The 21,119-nt window shown below is 45.7% G+C and overlaps 1 protein-coding gene across 1 annotated transcript; it reads right to left on the minus strand.

The window, feature by feature from the left end:
- Positions 1-595: 595 nt before the first annotated feature.
- Positions 596-20,464, minus strand: LOC125507674. The gene is made up of 2 exons (XM_048672174.1): positions 19,468-20,464; positions 596-849 (listed from the first exon to the last, which is right to left on the minus strand). The coding sequence occupies exons 1-2, from the start codon at positions 20,462-20,464 to the stop codon at positions 596-598; spliced, it is 1,251 nt and encodes a 416-aa protein (XP_048528131.1).
- Positions 20,465-21,119: the final 655 nt, after the last annotated feature.

The raw sequence follows: 21,119 nt of genomic DNA on the forward strand, positions 1-21,119 counted from the left end.
CCAGTCAAGCAAGGGACCAACTGCCTAACGTTTCGAACTGAAACACAAGTATAACAAGTAGCAAGTAACCACGCCACCATTAAAGTTAGGTCAGGAGCATACTGAAAAATCACTTAAAGCTGATTTATATTATTAGCTGTGTGCGCGCGACAAAGAACAACAAAGGTTGATAGACAAGAGAATCTGCAGCCTAAAAGATGAAGAGATTGTGCGGCAATAAGAACAAGATGTGTATCAAGGGATTCTTGTTAGAATCACAGATGCATATCTGAAAGTTGATTTCATTCAGAGTTTATTATGATTATAAACGGTAGAAACAAATTAATCGATGAGGCCTGGCAGCAAACACAGCATAGCAGTATTCCATAGAAAGTTTGCAGCAGATGAAAATCCAATCTTCCATAAATTCATTAGCTCCAGAATTGTACCAATGGTTATCAAGCATCTAAAGGTATCTATGAGCATAACCATTATTTATTAAGATAGAAAGGCACGATCTTCCAGTTTTCAATGCCAACTAAGTAGATATTATGCTGCATCATCAGCAAAGTAATCCCATTCATTCATTTCCTCGTATGGCAAACAAGTGCAGACTTTAGGGAGAAGCTTCAACTTCATGTGTTTTGCACCCATCATAAGCAATCAAACAAGGAGGCCAGGCCATATGATACGGAAAGGCACAGTCATCAAATGTGCCATGGATTAGTAACTCGATCTCCATGGTCTCCAATGAAAGGTAGAAGAACCAGGTGCGCTGTGTGCCAGCAAGGGTTATGCGTGTCATGGACAAGTAGACACATCCGGACCTCATTTGCACAACTCTGACTTGGCCCTCCACTGGTAGAAAAAGGTCCTGTTGTCCCGGTTCGTAAGGGTCTTTTGTCCCGGTTCCTGAACCGGGACTAAAGGGTCGGTACTAATGCCCTGCCCCTTTACTCCCAGTTCAATCCAGAACCAGGACTGATGGGCTTCCACGTGGCCTGTGCGCGGAGCCCAGGCAGGAGACCCTTTGGTCCCGGTTGGTGGCACCAACCGGGACCAATAGGCATCCACGCGTCAGCATTTCTGTGGCTGGGGTTTTTGTTTTTTTTTGAAAAGGGGGTTGGGGGTTTTGGGGATTAATTTAGGTGTTTCATATATTGTGTTAGCTAGCTATAATTAATAGAGAGAAGTGTCCCCTCTTATATCCGTGCTTGGTCGACGCTACGTACTATACATACGTATAGAGAGGATTAGACACGCTAGCTAGCTAGTAAGCAAACGAAGGAAACAGAAGATCGTCATGAACATATATGCATACAGAGAGAAGTGATGTCGACCACCTCTCCTTCTCCGAGAGATTGGTCGAACAAAAAGTTCTCGTATATCTATCTATCCGACACTACCGGCTACATATATACAATAATTATCTCTTACAAATATAATCATACGGACTCATGGTCCACATAGTATTCTCCGTCTTCAGCAATCACGTGGTCAAGAAAGAATGCCGCCAATTCCTCTTGAATTGCTCACATGCGAGCTGGTGCTAGGAGTTCATCCCACTTCTGAAACATCTAATTTGAAGAAGGGGATCAATACATATATATATGAATGAATGAAACTCAACACAAATGATGGTAATAAAATAAAATTGTGAATGTTGTTATTTACGTACTTCATATTGTTCGTCAGTGTAGCCCCGCTCACAGGTCGTGTGGCGGATGGACTCGCAAACGTAGTATCCACAGAAATCATTCCCTTTTTCCTGCCACAACCACTTTACAAGAAATAGAGGTCAATCAAACTGATAAGCAAGAATGCCAAATCAATAGGAGATGCGCGGAACATGCTACTATAGTACTTACTTTCGGGTGTCTAAATTGCAGCTTCTTCGGGAGTCCTGGAGCTTTTTTGGAGAATTTTTTCCAAACGCTGCCAGACAAAGAAAACAATTACTTGATATATCAGGAAATGAACAAAGTTGCTGATATGGTGGATAATGATCGATTTAACTTACTTCTCGAGCATTTGAGTCATGTCCGCATAGTCCTAGGGATCTTTTCGTTTTGAGTCTAAGACAGTTACTAGTCCCTGCTCAAGCTTAATCTCTAGGAAAATATAGTGGTAACTGCACACACATGCATAACTCATCAATTACATTACTATAACCTTGACTAATATATATAAGGGAAACCGAATACGCACAAGACAGTAACACTCACTTGAAGTTGTAAGGAAAGAGTATTATATCTTTGTTTTCATTTATTACCAACGATCGTAGCAAGTTGGCCTCGGTATCTGCGGCATGAAATTTAACCTGAGTTGCATCTATGAGATATGTGTTAATGAACCCAATATCACCGACTTGTCTTTTCTTCAATTCGGCGATCTTCAATCTGCATAATATAGTGAGGATGATTATAAATACATGCAATGAAAGAGCTGAGCTATATAGAGAGACTTAATGACAGAAGTAGTACTACTTACAGACAGTAGCAGGTGACCGTTGTTTTATCGAGGGCCAATTGATTGAAAAACTGAAAGAACTCCTCAAATGGAACAGGCAACAGTTCAATTCCAACGAGGTCATGCTCCTTTTTAACTTTCCCATACAAAGTACTCCTCCCCCCAGAGTCTCTGCAGATTTTCAAGTACCAATCATGCAATCTTCACATCATCGTTGATAGAGATCTTTCATCTTTGATGAGAGGCTTCACGTACTCGTATCTTTGTATCTGCACCTCCATGGGTTCAAAATTTACATCGTCGGGCAGGTCATCGGCAAGATTGCTATAACCGGGCACCATCCTCGGATCATTAGCGACGTTGTCGCTAGGCACCTTGAGCAGGGGGCACGATTGCTTCGCTTATTCACCGAGCTGGGCAATTTGTTTCCCAGCTCGTCGTTCTTTCAGCCTTTGATCACTGACAGTACTTCCCGACTGCTCCGCTTCGGCAAATTCCTTTCCAATAATGCGCTCATAGTTTCCTTTCGGCGGAGACTTGGGTGGTTTTGTCAGGGCAGCCAGAGTGCGCTTCGCTTTCACCGGATCTACCTTCTCCTCTGGAGGTGGATGTCTCTTTGCTTTCACCCCTTCAAAGAAGTTTTTTTTCTTCTTCTCCTCTTTTTTTTCTTCTTCTTCTCTTCTTCTCTTTTTTTCTTCTTCTTCCTCTTTATTTTATCGGAAACGAGGGTCGTCGAGGGTCAGGGTCGCCGAACGGTAGAGGAAACCCTTAATAGCAAGTATCGTGGGTGTGAGATACATGTGGCCGTCGGTGTCGGACACTACATCCACGTCCCACAAGTGACGTGGGCGTCGAAGCCCGCGCCACTTGTGGGACGTGGATGTAGTATCCGACACCGACGGTACATGTATCTCACACCGACGATACTTTCTATTTAGGGTTTCTCCTCTACCGCTCGGCGACCCTCGACGACCCTCGTTCCCGATAAAATAAAGAGGAGGAAGAAGAAGAAAAAGAGGAGAAGAAAGAATAGAGGAGAAGAATCTTCCTCTCATGTTCGACGACCCTCGACCCCTCGGCGACCCTAGACCCCCTCTCGACCCCCTCATGTCGAAGTTATCGGGTAGTGGGTATATCAATAATGACATACCCGATACATACATACATACATATCACATGCATCCATACATATATGAACAAATTAATATCTACTAATTAACAACCTAAATAAAAAAACTAATACATATTGGAAGAAGAAGAAAAAAGAAGAGAAGAAAGAATAGAGGAGAAGATCTCCTCTATTCTTTCTTCTCCTCTTTTTTTTCTTCTTCCTCTTCTTTTTTCATCTTTTTCTTCCTCTCATGTTCGACGACCCCCTCTCGACCCTCATATATAAAACATTTTCTTCCTTCTATTCCTTCTTCCTAAATATATAAAACTTTTTTTAAAATGAAACTAACCTAAAATGTACTAAATCAGAGAACATATATAGATAAAAAATTTCTAATTAAAAATCTAACTTTTGCATATATGTATTTTTAAAACATCAATACAATTGAAAAAATACATACATACATACAAAAAACATGTAAAAACTACATATATACATATATGAACATACATCAAAAAATACGTATATCTAAAAATACATACATACACATATATATGAAAATCTAAAAACATGTAAAAAAATAGCATGTATAATAAAAAAATGGACGGCGGCGGTGGCGGCGGCAGACGTGCGGTGCTCACAGAGGCGGCGACGTTCGGGGTAGGGGACGGCGGCACGGCGACGGTGACGGGGCAGGGGCGGCGCGTGTCGGGGCAGGGGACGGCAGCGCGCGGCGACGGTGTCGGCCGAGGGCGCGGGTGACGGCGTCGGGCGAGGGCGTGGGCGACGATGTCGGGCGAGGGCGCGGGCGACGGCCGGCGAGGGCATGAGCGACGGCCGGCGAGGGCGCGGGCGACAGCGACTCGGGGCACGGGCGACTGCGACGACTGGGGCGGCGGGTGGCGTTGGGGCAGCCTGGCAGCGTCGATGTGCTCAGCATCATCGGGGGGCAACTGCAAGGGAAATGTGAAATTTTCCTAAGTGCTGGCTTATATAGCAAAGGCATTGGTCACGGTTCGTGGCATAAACCGTGACCAATGCCCCCCTTTAGTCCCGGTTGATGCCACCAACTGAGACCAAAGGCCTCTTTTCAGCAGCTGCAAAGGGTCGGGACCAGCGGCAGCCTTTGGTCTCCGGTTGGTGGCCACCAACCGGGACCAAAGGCCTTGTACGGCTGCTGCGTCGAAAGTTTAGTCCCACCTCGCTAGTTGAGAGGGGTACGTAGTGGTTTATAAGCCCCACTGCCGCACCCCTGTCGAGCTTCTCTCCATTGCAGGCTTACGAGCCTAATTGTCACTGCTATGCCTGTGGGCCTACTGGGCCTCCTGCGGGACTGAATCCTGGCCCTTTGATGGGTTTCTAGTCGTATTCAGGTCGTGGGGGCCCAGTAAGTGGCATTTTTTTGTTTTTTTGTTGCTTTATTTATTTTATTTTCTTTTGTTTTTTGCTTTATTTTTTAATTCTGTATGCTTTTAGTTTTAAAAAAATTATAAACGTTTTGTTAATGCCATTAGTTTTCAAATTTGAAAACACTTTTTTTTGTTTTCTTTGTTGCTTTATTTATTTTATTTTGTTTCTACTTACAACAAAATACTTATTGTTGCTATTTTTTTCTAATTTTTTTGTTTTGTTTTCTGCATTATTTTTTTTGTTTTTTGCTTTATTTTTTTATTCTTTTTGCTTTTAGTTTTAGAAAAATTATAAACTTTCTGTTAGTGCCATTTTATTTTGTGATTAACTTTACTATAAAATTAGTTTTTTCCTGTTTTTTTGATTTGTTTTTTGCATTATTTATTTTCTTTTTTTTTGCTTTAGTTTTTAATTCTGTTTGCTTTTAGGTTAGCAAAATTATAAACTTTCTGTTAGTGCCATTAGTTTTAGAAAAATTATAAACTTTCTGTTAGTGCCATTAGTTTTCAAATTTGAATAGTTAAATTTTGAATTCTTTGAAAATTGTTTGAATCACAAGTTTGTGATTAACTTACTAAAAAATGAGAATAGATGCGCTTATAGAGAAAATTCAACCTAAATTCCTAGTAAATTTCTATGAATTTCAGAGAAATTCACTATGAATTTAGGTTAAACTTTTCTCTATTAGGGCATCTATTTTCACTTTGAGAGGAGCTCAACAAGGCAGAGAGGGAAGGGCTTATAAACCGGTGTGAGCCCCCTTCGGTTGGCGAGGTGGGACTAAACTCTGCCCGCAACGAGGACCAACCCTTTAGTCCCGGTTTGTGGCACAAACCGGGACTAATGGTCATGGGCCAGGGGCGAGGAGCAAAATTATAAACTTTCTGTTAGTGCCATTAGTTTTAGAAAGTTGAAAGTTGGCATGGGCCAGGGACTAATGGTCATGGTATTACGAGGGCCAAACCATAAGAAATGAAAGCATTTCAAATGAACTCTGAAAAAGTTGAAAGTTGGCATGGTATCATAATTTCACCCACATAGCATGTGCATGTACAAAACGGACAATGGTAGCATGTTCGTGTGTTACAAAGTTGGCATGGTATCATCATAATAGTTGCGGGAGAAAGTCTTCACTTTTTCTTCGCTTGTGTCATTTGCTTATTGCGCCGTAACCATGGATAATCTTCATTGTTTATCAGGATGCTTGGGTCAGCCTTGACATTGAAGGGAGGAATTTCATAAAACTTTTCATAATCTTCAGACATGTCTGTCTTGCCGTCCACTCCCAGGATGTCCCTTTTTCCTGAATTAACTATGTGGCACTTTGGCTCATCGTATGATGTATTCGCTTCCTTATCTTTTCTTTTTCTCGGTTTGGTAGACATGTCCTTCACATAGATAACCTGTGCCACATCATTGGCTAGGACGAACGGTTCGTCAGTGTACCCAAGATTTTTCAGATCCACTGTTGTCATTCCGTACTGTGGGTCTACCTGTACCCCGCCGCCTGACAGATTGACCCATTTGCACTTAAACAAAGGGACCTTAAAATCAGGTCCGTAGTCAAGTTCCCATATGTCCACTATGTAACCATAATATGTGTCCTTTCCGCTCTCGGTTGCTGCATCAAAGCGGACATCGCTGTTTTGGTTGGTGCTCTTTTGATCTTGGGCGATCGTGTAAAATGTATTTCCATTTATCTCTTATCCTTTGTAAGTCAATACAGTCAAAGATGGTCCCCTGGACAACATGTTGCGGAACGTTGCAGAAAACAAAAATTTTCCTACGGTTTCACCAAGATCCATCTAGGAGTTCATCTAGCAACGAGTGATCGGATTGCATCTACATAACTTTGTAGATCACGCGCGGAAGTGTTCAAAGAATGGGGATGAGGAAGGCGTACTCGACATGATCCAAATCACCGGAGATCCTAGCGCCGAACGGACGGCACCTCCGCGTTCAACACACGTACGGTCAGCGTAACGTCTCCTTCTTCTTGATCCAGCAAGGGGGAAGGAGAGGTTGAGGGAGATGGCTCCAGCAGCAGCACGACGGCGTGGTGGTGATGGAGCTGCAGTACTCCGGCAGGGCTTCGCCAAGCACTATGGAGGAGGAGGACGTGTTGGAGAGGGAGAGGGAGGCACCAAAGGCCAAGGTAAGAAGTCCTCCATCCCCCACTATATATAGGAGGGCCAAAGGGGGGGGCGCCGGCCCTAGGAGATCTAATCTCCTAGGGGGTGCGGCCAAGGGGAGGAATCCCTCCTCCCCAAGGCACCTAGGAGGTGCCTTCCCCTCCTAGGACTCAACCTTTAGGGTTTCCCCCACCCTAGGCGCATGGGCCCTAGGGGGAAGTGGCGCCCCAGCCCACTTTGGGCTGGATCCCTTCCCACTTCAGCCCATGGGGCCCTCCGGGATAGGTGGCCCCACCCGGTGGACCCCCGGGACCCTTCCGGTGGTCCTGGTACAATACTGGTGACCCCGAAACTTGTCCCGATGCCCGAAATAGCACTTCCTATATATAATTCTTTACCTCCGGACCATTCCGGAACTCCTTGTGACGTCCGGGATCTCATCCGGGACTCCGAACAACATTCGGGTTACTGCATATACATATCCCTACAACCCTAGCGTCACCGAACCTTAAGTGTGTAGACCCTACGGGTTCGGGAGACATGTAGACATGACCGAGATCGCTCTCCGGCCAATAACCAACAGCGGGATCTGGATAACCATGTTGGCTCCCACATGCTCCTCGATGATCTCATCGGATGAACCACGATGTCGAGGATTCAAGCAACCCCGTATACAATTCCCTTTGTCAATCGGTATGTTACTTGCCCGAGATCCGATCGTCGGTATCCCAATACCTCGTTCAATCTCGTTACCGGCAAGTCACTTTACTCGTACCATAATGCATGATCCCGTGACCAGACACTTGGTCACTTTGAGCTCATTATGATGATGCATTACCGAGTGGGCCCAGTGATACCTCTCCGTCATACGGAGTGACAAATCCCAGTCTTGATCCGTGTCAACCCAACAGACACTTTCGGAGATACCCGTAGTATACCTTTATAGTCACCCAGTTACGTTGTGACGTTTGGTACACCCAAAGCACTCCTATGGTATCCAGGAGTTACACGATCTCATGGTGTAAGGAAAGGATACTTGACATTGGAAAACTCTAGCAAACGAACTATACGACCTTGTGCTATGTTTAGGATTGGGTCTTGTCCATCACATCATTCTCCTAATGATGTGATCTCGTTATCAATGACATCCAATGTCCATAGTCAGGAAACCATGACTATCTGTTGATCAACGAGCTAGTCAACTAGAGGCTTACTAGGGACATGTTGGTGTCTATTATTCACACATGTATTACGATTTCCGGATAACACAATTATAGCATGAATAAAGACAATTATCATGAACAAGGAAATATAATAATAATGCTTTTATTATTGCCTCTAGGGCATATTTCCAACAGTCTCCCACTTGCACTAGAGTCAATAATCTAGTTACATTGTGATGAATCGAACACCCATGGAATTCTGGTGTTGATCATGTTTTGCTCTAGGGAGAGGTTTAGTCAACGGATCTGCTACATTCAGGTCCGTGTGCACTTTACAAATATCTATGTCTCCATCTTGAACATTTTCACGAATGGAGTTGAAGCGATGCTTGATGTGCCTTGTCTTATTGTGAAACCTGGGCTCCTTGGCAAGAGCAATAGCTCCAGTGTTGTCACAGAAGAGCTTGATCGGCCCCGACGCATTGGGTATGACTCCTAGGTCGGTGATGAACTCCTTCACCCAAATTGCTTCCCGAGGCTGCCATGTACTCCGCTTCACATGTAGATCCCGCCACGACGCTCTGCTTGCAACTGCACCAGCTTACTGCCCCACCATTCAAAATATACACGTATCCGGTTTGTGACTTAGAGTCATCCAGATTTGTGTCGAAGCTAGCGTCGACGTAACCCTTTATGACGAGCTCTTCGTCACCTCCATAGACGAGAAACATTTCCTTAGTCCTTTTCAGGTACTTCAGGATATTCTTGACCGATGTCCAGTGTTCCTTGCCGGGATTACTTTGGTACCTTCCTACCAAACTTACGGCAAGGTTTACATCAGGTCTGGTACACAGCATGGCATACATAATAGAACCTATGGCTGAGGCATAGGGGATGACACTCATCTCTTCTATATCTTCTGCCGTGGTCGGACATTGAGCTGAGCTCAATTTCACACCTTGCAACACAGGCAAGAACCCCTTCTTAGACTGATCCATATTGAACTTCTTCAATATCTTATCAAGGTATGTGCTTTGCGAAAGACCTATGAGGCGTCTTGATCTGTCTCTATAGATCTTGATGCCTAATATATAAGCAGCTTCTCCAAGGTCCTTCATTGAAAAACTCTTATTCAAGTAGGCCTTGATGCTGTCCAAAAGCTCTATATCATTTCCCATCAAAAGTATGTCATCTACATATAATATGAGAAATGCTACAGAGCTCCCACTCACTTTCTTGTAAACGCAGGCTTCTCCATAAGTCTGCTTAAACCCAAACGCTTTGATCATCTCATCAAAGCGAATGTTCCAACTCCGAGATGCTTGCACCAGCCCATAAATCGAGCGTTGGAGCTTGCACACCTTGTCAGCATTCTTAGGATCGACAAAACCTTCCGGCTACATCAGATACAATTCTTCCTTAAGGAAACCATTAAGGAATGCCGTTTTGACGTCCATTTGCCATATTTCATAATCATAGAATGCGGCAATCGCTAACATGATTCGGACGGACTTCAGCTTCGCTACCGGTGAGAAAGTCTCATCGTAGTCAACCCCTTGAACTTGTCGATAACCCTTAGCGACAAGCCGAGCTTTATAGATGGTCACATTACCATCCGCGTCTGTCTTCTTCTTAAAGATCCATTTATTTTCTATGGCTCGCCGCTCAACGGGCAAGTCAGTCAAAGTCCATACTTCGTTTTCATACATGGATCCTATCTCGGATTTCATGGCTTCTAGCCATTTGTCGGAATCCGGGCCCGCCATCGCTTCTTCATAGTTCGAAGGTTCACCGTTGTCCAACAACATGATTTCCAAGACAAGGTTGCCGTACCACTCTGGTGCGGAACGTGTCCTTGTGGACCTAAGAATTTCAGTAGGAGCTTGATCAGAAGTATCTTGATCATTATCATTAACTTCCTCTCTAGTCGGTGCAGGCACCTCAGGAACATTTTCTTGAGTTGCGCCATTTTTCGATTCAAGAGGTAATACTTCATCAAGTTATACTTTCCTCCCACTTACTTCTTTCGAGAGAAACTCTTTCTCTAGAAAGCACCCATTCTTGGCAACAAAGATCTTGCCTTCGGATCTGAGGTAGAAGGTATACCCAATAGTTTCTTTAGGGTATCCTATGAAGACGCATTTTTCCGATTTGGGTTCGAGCTTTTCAGGTTGAAGTTTCTTGACATAAGCATCGCATCCCCAAACTTTTAGAAACGACAGCTTAGGTTTCTTCCCAAACCATAATTCAAACGGTGTCGTCTCAACGGATTTCGACGGAGCCCTATTTAAAGTGAATGCGGCAGTCTCTAAAGCATAGCCCCAAAAAGATAGTGGTAAATCGGCAAGAGACATCATAGATCGCACCATATCTAATAGAGTGCGATTACGACGTTCGGACACACCATTACGCTGAGGTGTTCCAGGCGGCGTGAGCTGTGAAACTATTCCACATTTTCTTAAGTGTGTGCCAAACTCGTGACTCAAGTATTCTCCTCCACGATCTGATCGTAGGAACTTGATTTTTCTGTCACGTTGATTCTCAACCTCAATCTGAAATTCCTTGAACCTTTCAAAGGTCTCAGACTTGTGTTTCATTAAGTAGACATACCCATATCTACTTAAGTCATCAGTGAGGGTGAGAACATAACGATAGCCACCTCGAGCCTCAACACTCATTGGACCGCACACATCAGTATGTATGATTTCCAATAAGTTGGTTGCTCGCTCCATTGTTCCTGAGAACGGAGTCTTGGTCATTTTACCCATGAGGCATGGTTCGCACGTGTCAAATGATTCGTAATCAAGAGACTCTAAAAGTCCATCAGCATGGAGCTTCTTCATGCGTTTGACACCTATGTGACCAAGGCGGCAGTGCCACAAGTATGTGGGACTATCATTATCAATCTTACATCTTTTGGTACTCACACTATGAATATGTGTAGCATTACGCTCGAGATTCATTAAGAATAAACCATTTACCATCGGAGCATGACCATAAAACATATCTCTCATATAAATAGAACAACCATTATTCTCGGATTTAAATGAGTAGCCATCTCGTATTAAACGAGATCCTGATACAATGTTCATGCTCAAACTTGGCACTAAATAACAATTATTGAGGTTCAAAACTAATCCCGTAGGTAAATGTAGAGGTAGCGTGCCGACGGCGATCACATCGACCTTGGAACCATTCCCGACGCGCATCGTCACCTCGTCCTTCGCCAGTCTCCGCTTATTCCGCAGCTCCTGCTTTGAGTTACAAATGTGAGCAACTGCACCGGTATCAAATACCCAGGAGCTACTACGAGTACTGGTAAGGTACACATCAATTACATGTATATCACATATACCTTTTGTTTTGCCGGCCTTCTTGTCCGCTAAGTATTTGGGGCAGTTCCGCTTCCAGTGACCACTTTCCTTGCAATAAAAGCACTGAGTCTCGGGCTTGGGTCCATTCTTTGGCTTCTTCCCGGCAGCTTGCTTGCCGGGCGCGCAACTCCCTTGCCGTCTTTCTTGAAGGTTTTCTTACCCTTGCCTTTCTTGAACTTAGTGGTTTTATTCACCATCAACACTTGATGTTCCTTTTTGACTTCTACCTCTGCTGATTTCAGCATTGCAAATACTTCAGGAATGGTCTTTTCCATCCCCTGCATATTGAAGTTCATCACAAAGCTCTTGTAGCTCGGTGGAAGCGACTGGAGGATTCTGTCAATGACCGCGTCATCCGGGAGATTAACTCCCAGCTGAGTCAAGCGGTTATGTAACCCAGACATTGTGAGTATGTGCTCACTGACAGAACTATTTTCCTCCATCTTACAGCTGAAGAATTTGTCGGAGACTTCATATCTCTCGACCCGGGCATGAGCTTGGAAAACCATTTTCAGCTCTTCGAACATCTCATATGCTCCGTGTCTCTCAAAACGCTTTTGGAGCCCCGGCTCTAAGCTGTAAAGCATGCCGCACTGAACGAGGGAGTAGTCATCGGTACGTGCCTGCCAAGCGTTCATAACGTCTTGTTCTGCAGGGAGAATAGGTGCGTCACCTAGCGGTGCTTGTAGGACATAATCTTTCTTGGCAGCTATGAGGATGATCCTCAGGTTCCGGACCTAGTCCGTGTAGTTGCTGCCATCGTCTTTCAGCTTGGTTTTCTCTAGGAACGCGTTGAAGTTGAGGACTACGTTGGCCATTTGATCTACAAGACATATTGTAAAATTTTAGACTAAGTTCATGATAATTAAGTTCATCTAATCAAATTATTCAATGAACTCCCACTTAGATAGACATCCCTCCAGTCATCTAAGTATAACATGATCCGAGTTAACTAGGCCGTGTCCGATCATCACGTGAGACGGACTAGTCAACGTCGGTGAACATCTTCATGTTGATCGTATCTTCTATACGACTCATGCTCGACCTTTCGGTCTTCTGTGTTCCGAGGCCATGTCTGTACATGCTAGGCTCGTCAAGTCAACCTAAGTGTTTTGCATGTGTAAATCTGTCTTACACCCGTTGTATGTGAATGTTAGAATCTATCACACCCGGTCATCACGTGGTGCTTCGAAACAACGAACTGTCGCAACGGTGCACAGTTAGGGGGAACACTTTCTTGAAATTATTATGAGGGATCATCTTATTTACTACCGTCGTTCTAAGTAAACAAGATGCAAAAACATGATAAACATCACATGCAATCAAATAATAATAGTGACATGATATGGCCAATATCACATAGCTCCTTTGATCTCCATCTTGGGGCTCCATGATCATCTTGTCACCGGCATGACACCATGATCTCCATCATCATGATCTCCATCATCGTGTCTCCATGAAGTTGCTCGCCAACTATTACTTCTACTACTATGGCTAACGCGTTTAGCAATAAAGTAAAGTAATTTACATGGCGTTTCTCAATGACACGCAGGTCATACAAAAAATATAGACAACTCCTATGGCTCCTGCCGGTTGTCATACTCATCGACATGCAAGTCGTGATTCCTATTACAATAGCATGAACATCTCATACATCACATATAGATCATTCATCATTCATCACAACTTTGGCCATATCATATCACAAAGCACTTGCTGCAAAAATAAGTTAGACGTCCTCTAATTGTTGTTGCAAGTTTTACGTGGCTGAAGTAGGGTTCTAGCAAGAACGTTTTCTTACCTACGTGAAAGCCACAACGTGATTTGTCAACTTCTATTTACCCTTCATAAGGACCCTTTTCATCGAATCCGCTCCAACTAAAGTAGGAGAGACAGACACCCGCCAGCCACCTTATGCAACTTGTGCATGTTAGTCGGTGGAACCGGTCTCACGTAAGCGTACGTGTAAGGTTGGTCCGGGCCGCTTCATCCCACAATACCGTTGAAGCAAGATAAGACTAGTAGCGGCAAGAAAGTTGACAACATCAACGCCCACAACAAATTGTGTTCTACTCGTGCAAGAGAACTACGCGGGAACGTTGCAGAAAACAAAAATTTTCCTACGGTTTCACCAAGATCCATCTAGGAGTTCATCTAGCAACGAGTGATCGGATTGCATCTACATACCTTTGTAGATCACGCGCGGAAGCGTTCAAAGAACGGGGATGAGGAAGGCGTACTCGACGTGATCCAAATCACCGGAGATCCTAGCGCCGAACGGACGGCACCTCCGCGTTCAACACACGTACGGTCAGCGTAACGTCTCCTTCTTCTTGATCCAGCAAGGGGGAAGGAGAGGTTGAGGGAGATGGCTCCAGCAGCAGCACGACGGCGTGGTGGTGATGGAGCTGCAGTACTCCGGCAGGGCTTCGCCAAGCACTATGGAGGAAGAGAAGGTGTTGGAGAGGGAGAGGGAGGCACCAAAGGCCAAGGTAAGAAGTCCTCCATCCCCCACTATATAGGAGGGCCAAAGGGGGGGCGCCGGCCCTAGGAGATCTAATCTCCTAGGGGGTGCGGCCAAGGGGAGGAATCCCTCCTCCCCAAGGCACCTAGGAGGTGCCTTCCCCTCCTAGGACTCTTCCTTTAGGGTTTCCCCCACCCTAGGCGCATGGGCCCTAGGGGGAAGTGGCGCCCCAGCCCATTTTGGGCTGGATCCCTTCCCACTTCAGCCCATGGGGCCCTCCGGGATAGGTGGCCCCACCCGGTGGACCCCCGGGACCCTTCCGGTGGTCTCGGTACAATACAGGTGACCCCGAAACTTGTCCCGATGCCCGAAATAGCACTTCCTATATACAATTCTTTACCTCCGGACCATTCCGGAAATCCTCGTGACGTCCGGGATCTCATCCGGGACTCCAAACAACATTCGGGTTACTGCATATACATATCCCTACAACCCTAGCGTCACCGAACCTTAAGTGTGTAGACCCTACGGGTTCGGGAGACATGTAGACATGACCGAGATCGCTCTCCGGCCAATAACCAACAGCGGGATCTGGATAACCATGTTGGCTCCCACATGCTTCTCGATGATCTCATCGGATGAACCACGATGTCGAGGATTCAAGCAACCCCGTATACAATTCCCTTTGTCAATCGGTATGTTACTTGCCCGAGATCCGATCGTCGGTATCCCAATACCTCGTTCAATCTCGTTACCGGCAAGTCACTTTACTCGTACCGTAATGCATGATCCCGTGACCAGACACTTGGTCACTTTGAGCTCATTATGATGATGCATTACCGAGTGGGCCCAGTGATACCTCTCCGTCATACGGAGTGACAAATCCCAGTCTTGATCCGTGTCAACCCAGCAGACACTTTCGGAGATACCCGTAGTATACCTTTATAGTCACCCAGTTACGTTGTGACGTTTGGTACACCCAAAGCACTCCTACGGTATTCGGGAGTTACACGATCTCATGGTCTAAGGAAAGGATACTTGACATTGGAAAACTCTAGCAAACAAACTATACGACCTTGTGCTATGTTTAGGATTGGGTCTTGTCCATCACATCATTCTCCTAATGATGTGATCTCATTATCAATGACATCCAATGTCCATAGTCAGGAAACCATGACTATCTGTTGATCAACGAGCTAGTCAACTAGAGGCTTACTAGGGACATGTTGGTGTCTATTATTCACACATGTATTACGATTTCTGGATAACACAATTATAGCATGAATAAAGACAATTATCATGAACAAGGAAATATAATAATAATGCTTTTATTATTGCCTCTAGGGCATATTTCCAACACAACAAGTACAACTCATCACAAACAGTGTTGTCACCTCTGAGACGTGTTTCCAACCAACTGCTGAAAGTCCTGATGTGTTCACATGTAATCCAGTCGTCGCACTGCTCCGGGTGTTTGGAGCGCAGACTGTTCTTGTGTTCATCGACATACGGGGTCACCAAGGTAGAGTTCTGTAGAACTGTGTAGTGTGCTTGAGACCAAGAATATCCGTCCCTGCATATTATTGAGTCTCTTCCAAGAGTGCCTTTTCCAGTCAGTCTCCCCTCATACCGCGATTTAGGGAGACCTATCTTCTTAAGGCCAGGAATGAAGTCAACACAAAACCCGATAACATCCTCTGTTTGATGGCCCATGGAGATGCTTCCTTCTGGCCTAGCGCGGTTACGGACATATTTCTTTAGGACTCCCATGAACCTCTCAAAGGGGAACATATTGTGTAGAAATATGGGCCCCAGGATGACAATCTCGTCGACTAGATGAACTAGGACGTGCGTCATGATATTGAAGAAGGATGGTGGGAACACCAGCTCGAAACTGACAAGACATTGCGCCACATCACTCCTTAGCCTTGGTACGATTTCTGGATCGATCACCTTCTGAGAGATTGCATTGAGGAATGCACATAGCTTCACAATGGCTAATCAGACGTTTTCCGGTAGAAGCCCCCTCAATGCAACCGGAAGCAATTGCGTCATAATCACGTGGCAGTCATGAGACTTTAGGTTCTGAAACTTTTTCTCTGTCACATTTATTATTCCCTTTATATTTGACGAGAAGCCAGTCGTGACCTTCATACTGAGCAGGCATTCAAAGAAGATTTCTTTCTCTTCTTTCGTAAGAGCGTAGCTGGCAGGACCTTTATACTGCTTCGGAGGCATGCCGTCTTTTCATGCAAACGTTGCAGGTCCTCCCGTGCCTCAGGTGTATCTTTTGTCTTCCCATACACGCCCAAGAAGACTAGCAGGTTCACGCAAAGGTTCTTCGTCACGTGCATCACGCCGATTGAAGAGCGGACCTCTAGGTCTTTCCAGTAGGTTAGGTCCCAAAATATAGATTTCTTCTTCCACATGGGTGTGTGTCCCTCAGCGTTATTTGGAACAGCTAGTCCACCGGGACCCTTTCCAAAGATTACGTAGTGTAAATCATTGACCATAGCAAGTACATGATCACCGGTACGCATGGAGGGCTTCTTCCGGTGATCTGCCTCGCCTTTGAAATGCTTGCCTTTCTTTCGACATTGATGGTTGGTCGGAAGAAATTGACGATGGCCCAGGTACACATTCTTCCTGCATTTGTCCAGGTATATACTTTTAGTGTCATCTAAACAATGCGTGCATGCGTGGTATCCTTTGTTTGTCTGTCCTGAAAGGTTACTAAGAGCGGGCCAATCGTTCATGGTCACGAACAGCAACGCCTTAAGGTTAAATTCCTCCTGTCTGTGCTCATCCCACGTACGTACACCGTTTCCATTCCACAGCTGTAAAAGTTCTTCAACTAATGGCCTTAGGTACACATCAATTTCGTTGCCGGGTTGCTTAGGGCCTTGGATGAGAACTGGCATCATAATGAACTTCCGCTTCATGCACATCCAAGGAGGAAGGTTATACATACATAGAGTCACGGGCCAGGTGCTGTGATTGCTGCTCTGCTCCCCGAAAGGATTAATGCCATCCGCGCTTAAAGCAAACCATACATTCCTTGGGTCCTTTGCAAACTCATCCCAGTACTTTCTCTCGGTTTTTCTCCACTACGACCCGTCAGCGGGTGCTCTCAACTTCCCATCTTTCTTCCGGTTCTCACTGTGCCATCGCATCAACTTGGCATGCTCTTCGTTTCTGAACAGACGTTTCAACCGTGGTATTATAGGAGCATACCACATCACCTTCGCAGGAACCCTCTTCCTGGGGGCTCGCCGTCAACATCACCAGGGTCATCTCGTCTGATCTTATACCGCAATGCACCGCATACCGGGCATGCGTTCAGATCCTTGTATGCACCGCGGTAGAGGATGCAGTCATTAGGGCATGCATGTATCTTCTCCACCTCCAATCCTAGAGGGCATACGACCTTTGCTGCGTATGTACTGTCGGGCAATTCGTTATCCTTTGGAAGCTTCTTCAATATTTTCAGTAGCTTCTCAAATCCTTTGTCAGCCACAGCATTCTCTGCCTTCCACTGCAGCAATTCCAGTACGGTACCGAGCTTTGTGTTGCCATCTTCGCAATTGGGGTATAACCCTTTTTTGTGATCCTCTAACATGCGATCGAACTTCAGCTTCTCCTTTTGACTTTCGCATTGCGTCCTTGCATCGACAATGACCCGGCGAAGATCATCATCATCGGGCACATCGTCTGGTTCCTCTTGATCTTCAGCAGCTTCACCCGTTGCAGCATCATTGGGCACATCATCTGGTTCCTCTTGATCTTCACCAGCTCCCCCCGTTGCAGCATCACCGTATTCAGGGGGCACATAGTTGTCATCGTACTCTTCTTCTTCGCCGTCTTCCATCATAACCCCTATTTCTCCGTGCCTCGTCCAAACATTATAGTGTGGCATGAAACCTTTGTAAAGCAGGTGGGAGTGAAGGATTTTCCGGTTAGAGTAAGACCTCGTATTCCCACATTCAGTGCATGGACAACACATAAAACCATTCTGCTTATTTGCCTCAGCCGCATCGAGAAACTCATGCACGCCCTTAATGTACTCGCAGGTGTGTCTGTCACCGTACATCCATTGCCGGTTCATCTGCGTGCATTATATATAATTAAGTGTCCAAATAAATAGAAGTTCATCATCACATTAAAACCAAAGTGCATACATAGTTCTCATCTAACAACATATAGCTCTCCAGAGCATCTAATTAATTAAACCCATACATTGAAACTATGTAAAACATTTCAATGCGAAAACAAATGCGATCATAATCGCAACCAAGGTAACAATTGATCCAACGGCATAATGATACCAAGCCTCGGTATGAATGGCATATTTTCTAATCTTTCTAATCTTCAAGCGCATTGCATCCATCTTGATCTTGTGATCATCGACGACACCCGCAACATGCAACTCCAATATCATCTTCTCCTCCTCAATTTTTTTTATTTTTTCCTTCAACAAATTGTTTTCTTCTTCAACTAAATTTAACCTCTCGACAATAGGGTCGGTTGGCATTTCCGATTCACATACATCCTACATAAATAAAATCTATGTCACATTGGTCGGCATAATTTTCATAAACAATAAATGAACCAATAGTTATAAAGATAATATATATACCACATCCGAATTATAGACAGGACGAGGGCCGACGGGGGCGGATACCAAAATCATCGCACTATATAAGATGCAATAATAAAAGTAAGAAAATAATACAAATATCTATGTAAACATACAAGTAAGAACATTTTTCCTTTCAGAAAGAAGATAAGAACAAGAGGCTCACCACGGTGGTGTCGGCGATGAGCTCGGCGCGGGTGATCGACGGCGGTGAAGACGGGGACGGGGCATGACGGACCGCTAAACCTAGACAAATATTATGGAAAATGGAGCTTGGAGAGGAAAAAGCTTAAGTAGTGTGGCTCGGGCATTTCATCGAACACCTTGTGTGCATAGAAGGTGAGCTAGAGCACCACCAAGCCCTCTCCCCCTCGGCCAGAGAAAAACAGAGCACTGGGATGCTCTGCTCGCGAGGGGTATATATAGGCACCTCATTGGTCCCGATTGGTGACATGAGCCGAGACTAAAGGGGAGCCTTTGGTTCCGGTTCAAGCCACCAACCGGGACCAATGGTGGTGGGCCAGGAGCGAGGCCCATTGGTTCCGGTTCATCCCACCAACCGGGACCAAAAGGTCCAGATGAACCGGGACCAATGGCCCACGTGGCGCGGCCGGCCCCCTGGGCTCACGAACCGGGACCAATGCCCATATTGGTCCCGGTTCTGGACTGAACCGGGACTAATGGGCTGACCCGGCCTGGACTAAAGGCCTGTTTTCTACTAGTGCTCCAAGCCCCGAGTGACCTGATCAATTTGTGCACTGAAAGAGATTATGTTCTGCCGCGCCCAAGTCACAATTCCATCGCCGTCCACACTACGGATCCAAACATGGAGGAGAAAATCATCAGATGCATAGACCATGCAGAGTTCTCCATCCTTGGTATCCCCAACCACGAAGTCGTCTTGCCAGTAATCAATTGCCTGCGAAGGTAGATCCACAGAGGAGACATCCATGGTGGTTGTGTTGATCCTGATAATGCGTCCTTCGCCATAGAAAGGCCAGTAAACTGAACCATCCACCAGCGTGCCTGCACCATACTTGAGGCTGTTGTCACCACCGATCTCCACCCACGGGTGGACGGCCCAATCCGAGGTCTCGGACGAGAAAACGGCGGCACGAACCCTAGACACGTCGGCGCAGAGGCAGACCACACGGAACGACCGGGGATTCTCGTCGGAAGTCAGCAGGTGGAAACCAAGGAAGCCGAAATCGCGGAGACTCCCATCCGCCATGTCGTCCGGGAAAGAGATGACGTCGACAGCCCAGGTCATGGGGTTCACCGCAGCCACGGCCCAGCACTTGTTCCACAGGAGGACGTAACCGTCGCGGCAGTCCGTGACGGTCCAGGCGTCGTCCAGCGGGAGGGAGGTGAGGAAGAAGTCGCCGTGGTGGAGGGCGGCGGTGACGACGGGATCCGATCGGCGCAGGGGAGCGAAGGAGGGGGCGGTGCCGTCGTCGACTCCGAGGAAGATCCCGAGGAGTGGCGCCGGGTGGAGGGCGCGGAATTGCCGGCGGAAGGACGGGGAGGAGCGGACGGCGCCGATCCAGGAGCGGCAGGTGAGCGCGGCGCGGACGAGGTCCGGCAGGTTGGGCAGGCGGAGGAAGATGTCGAGAAGCTGGTCTTGGCCGAGCGAGGATATGGTAGTGGTGGTTCCGTCGGCGGCGGTGGCGAGGGTGGTGGTGGCCGTGGAGGGGATCGGCGGTGGCGGCGGCGGTTCGCTGGCCATTGCTCGAAAGTGGAGTCGATGGAAATTCTGGATCCATGGCTTCATGCTTTGAGCCATTATTATAGGTTTATTAATGCTGGCCCATGCTTTGGAATTAGACACGTAATATATACTCCCTTCTTTTCGGTTTATAATGCTCAAATCTCAAATCTCATCAACCAGTCATTTTTTGAGTGGAGGAATATATCTCGTACTTCCTCTGTTCCATAATGTAAGACGTTTTTTGACACAACACTAGTGTGAAAAAACATCTTACATTATGGAACGGAGGGAGTACTTTTCAAAACTATCTCAATTAAACTCATGCATTAATTTGGATTGATTGCAGTGCATGCATGCTTGGCCACTAGATGAGTAGAAACATTACATGCATTGGTGTGTTCCTATTTAATTCTTGCATGCAAAGATTTAATGCGCATTGAAAACTAAAAATGAGATGAAGATAAGTCCTCTAAATTGGAAAAACAAAAAAGTTGAAATAAGCCTTATAAACCGAAAAGAAGGGAGTAATAGTGAGAGATTTTCTGAAGAATGAAAAACAATGAGAGATTTTCTAAAAAAAATAGTGAGATATGGATCTTTATATCACGAAAAAGTCATGATAAAAATCGAAACAGAAGGGTATTCACATGTTAAATGTTAGGGGGGCATAATA

This window comes from Triticum urartu, chromosome 5 (assembly GCF_003073215.2).
Source record: "Triticum urartu cultivar G1812 chromosome 5, Tu2.1, whole genome shotgun sequence".
Classification (NCBI taxonomy): domain Eukaryota; kingdom Viridiplantae; phylum Streptophyta; class Magnoliopsida; order Poales; family Poaceae; genus Triticum; species Triticum urartu.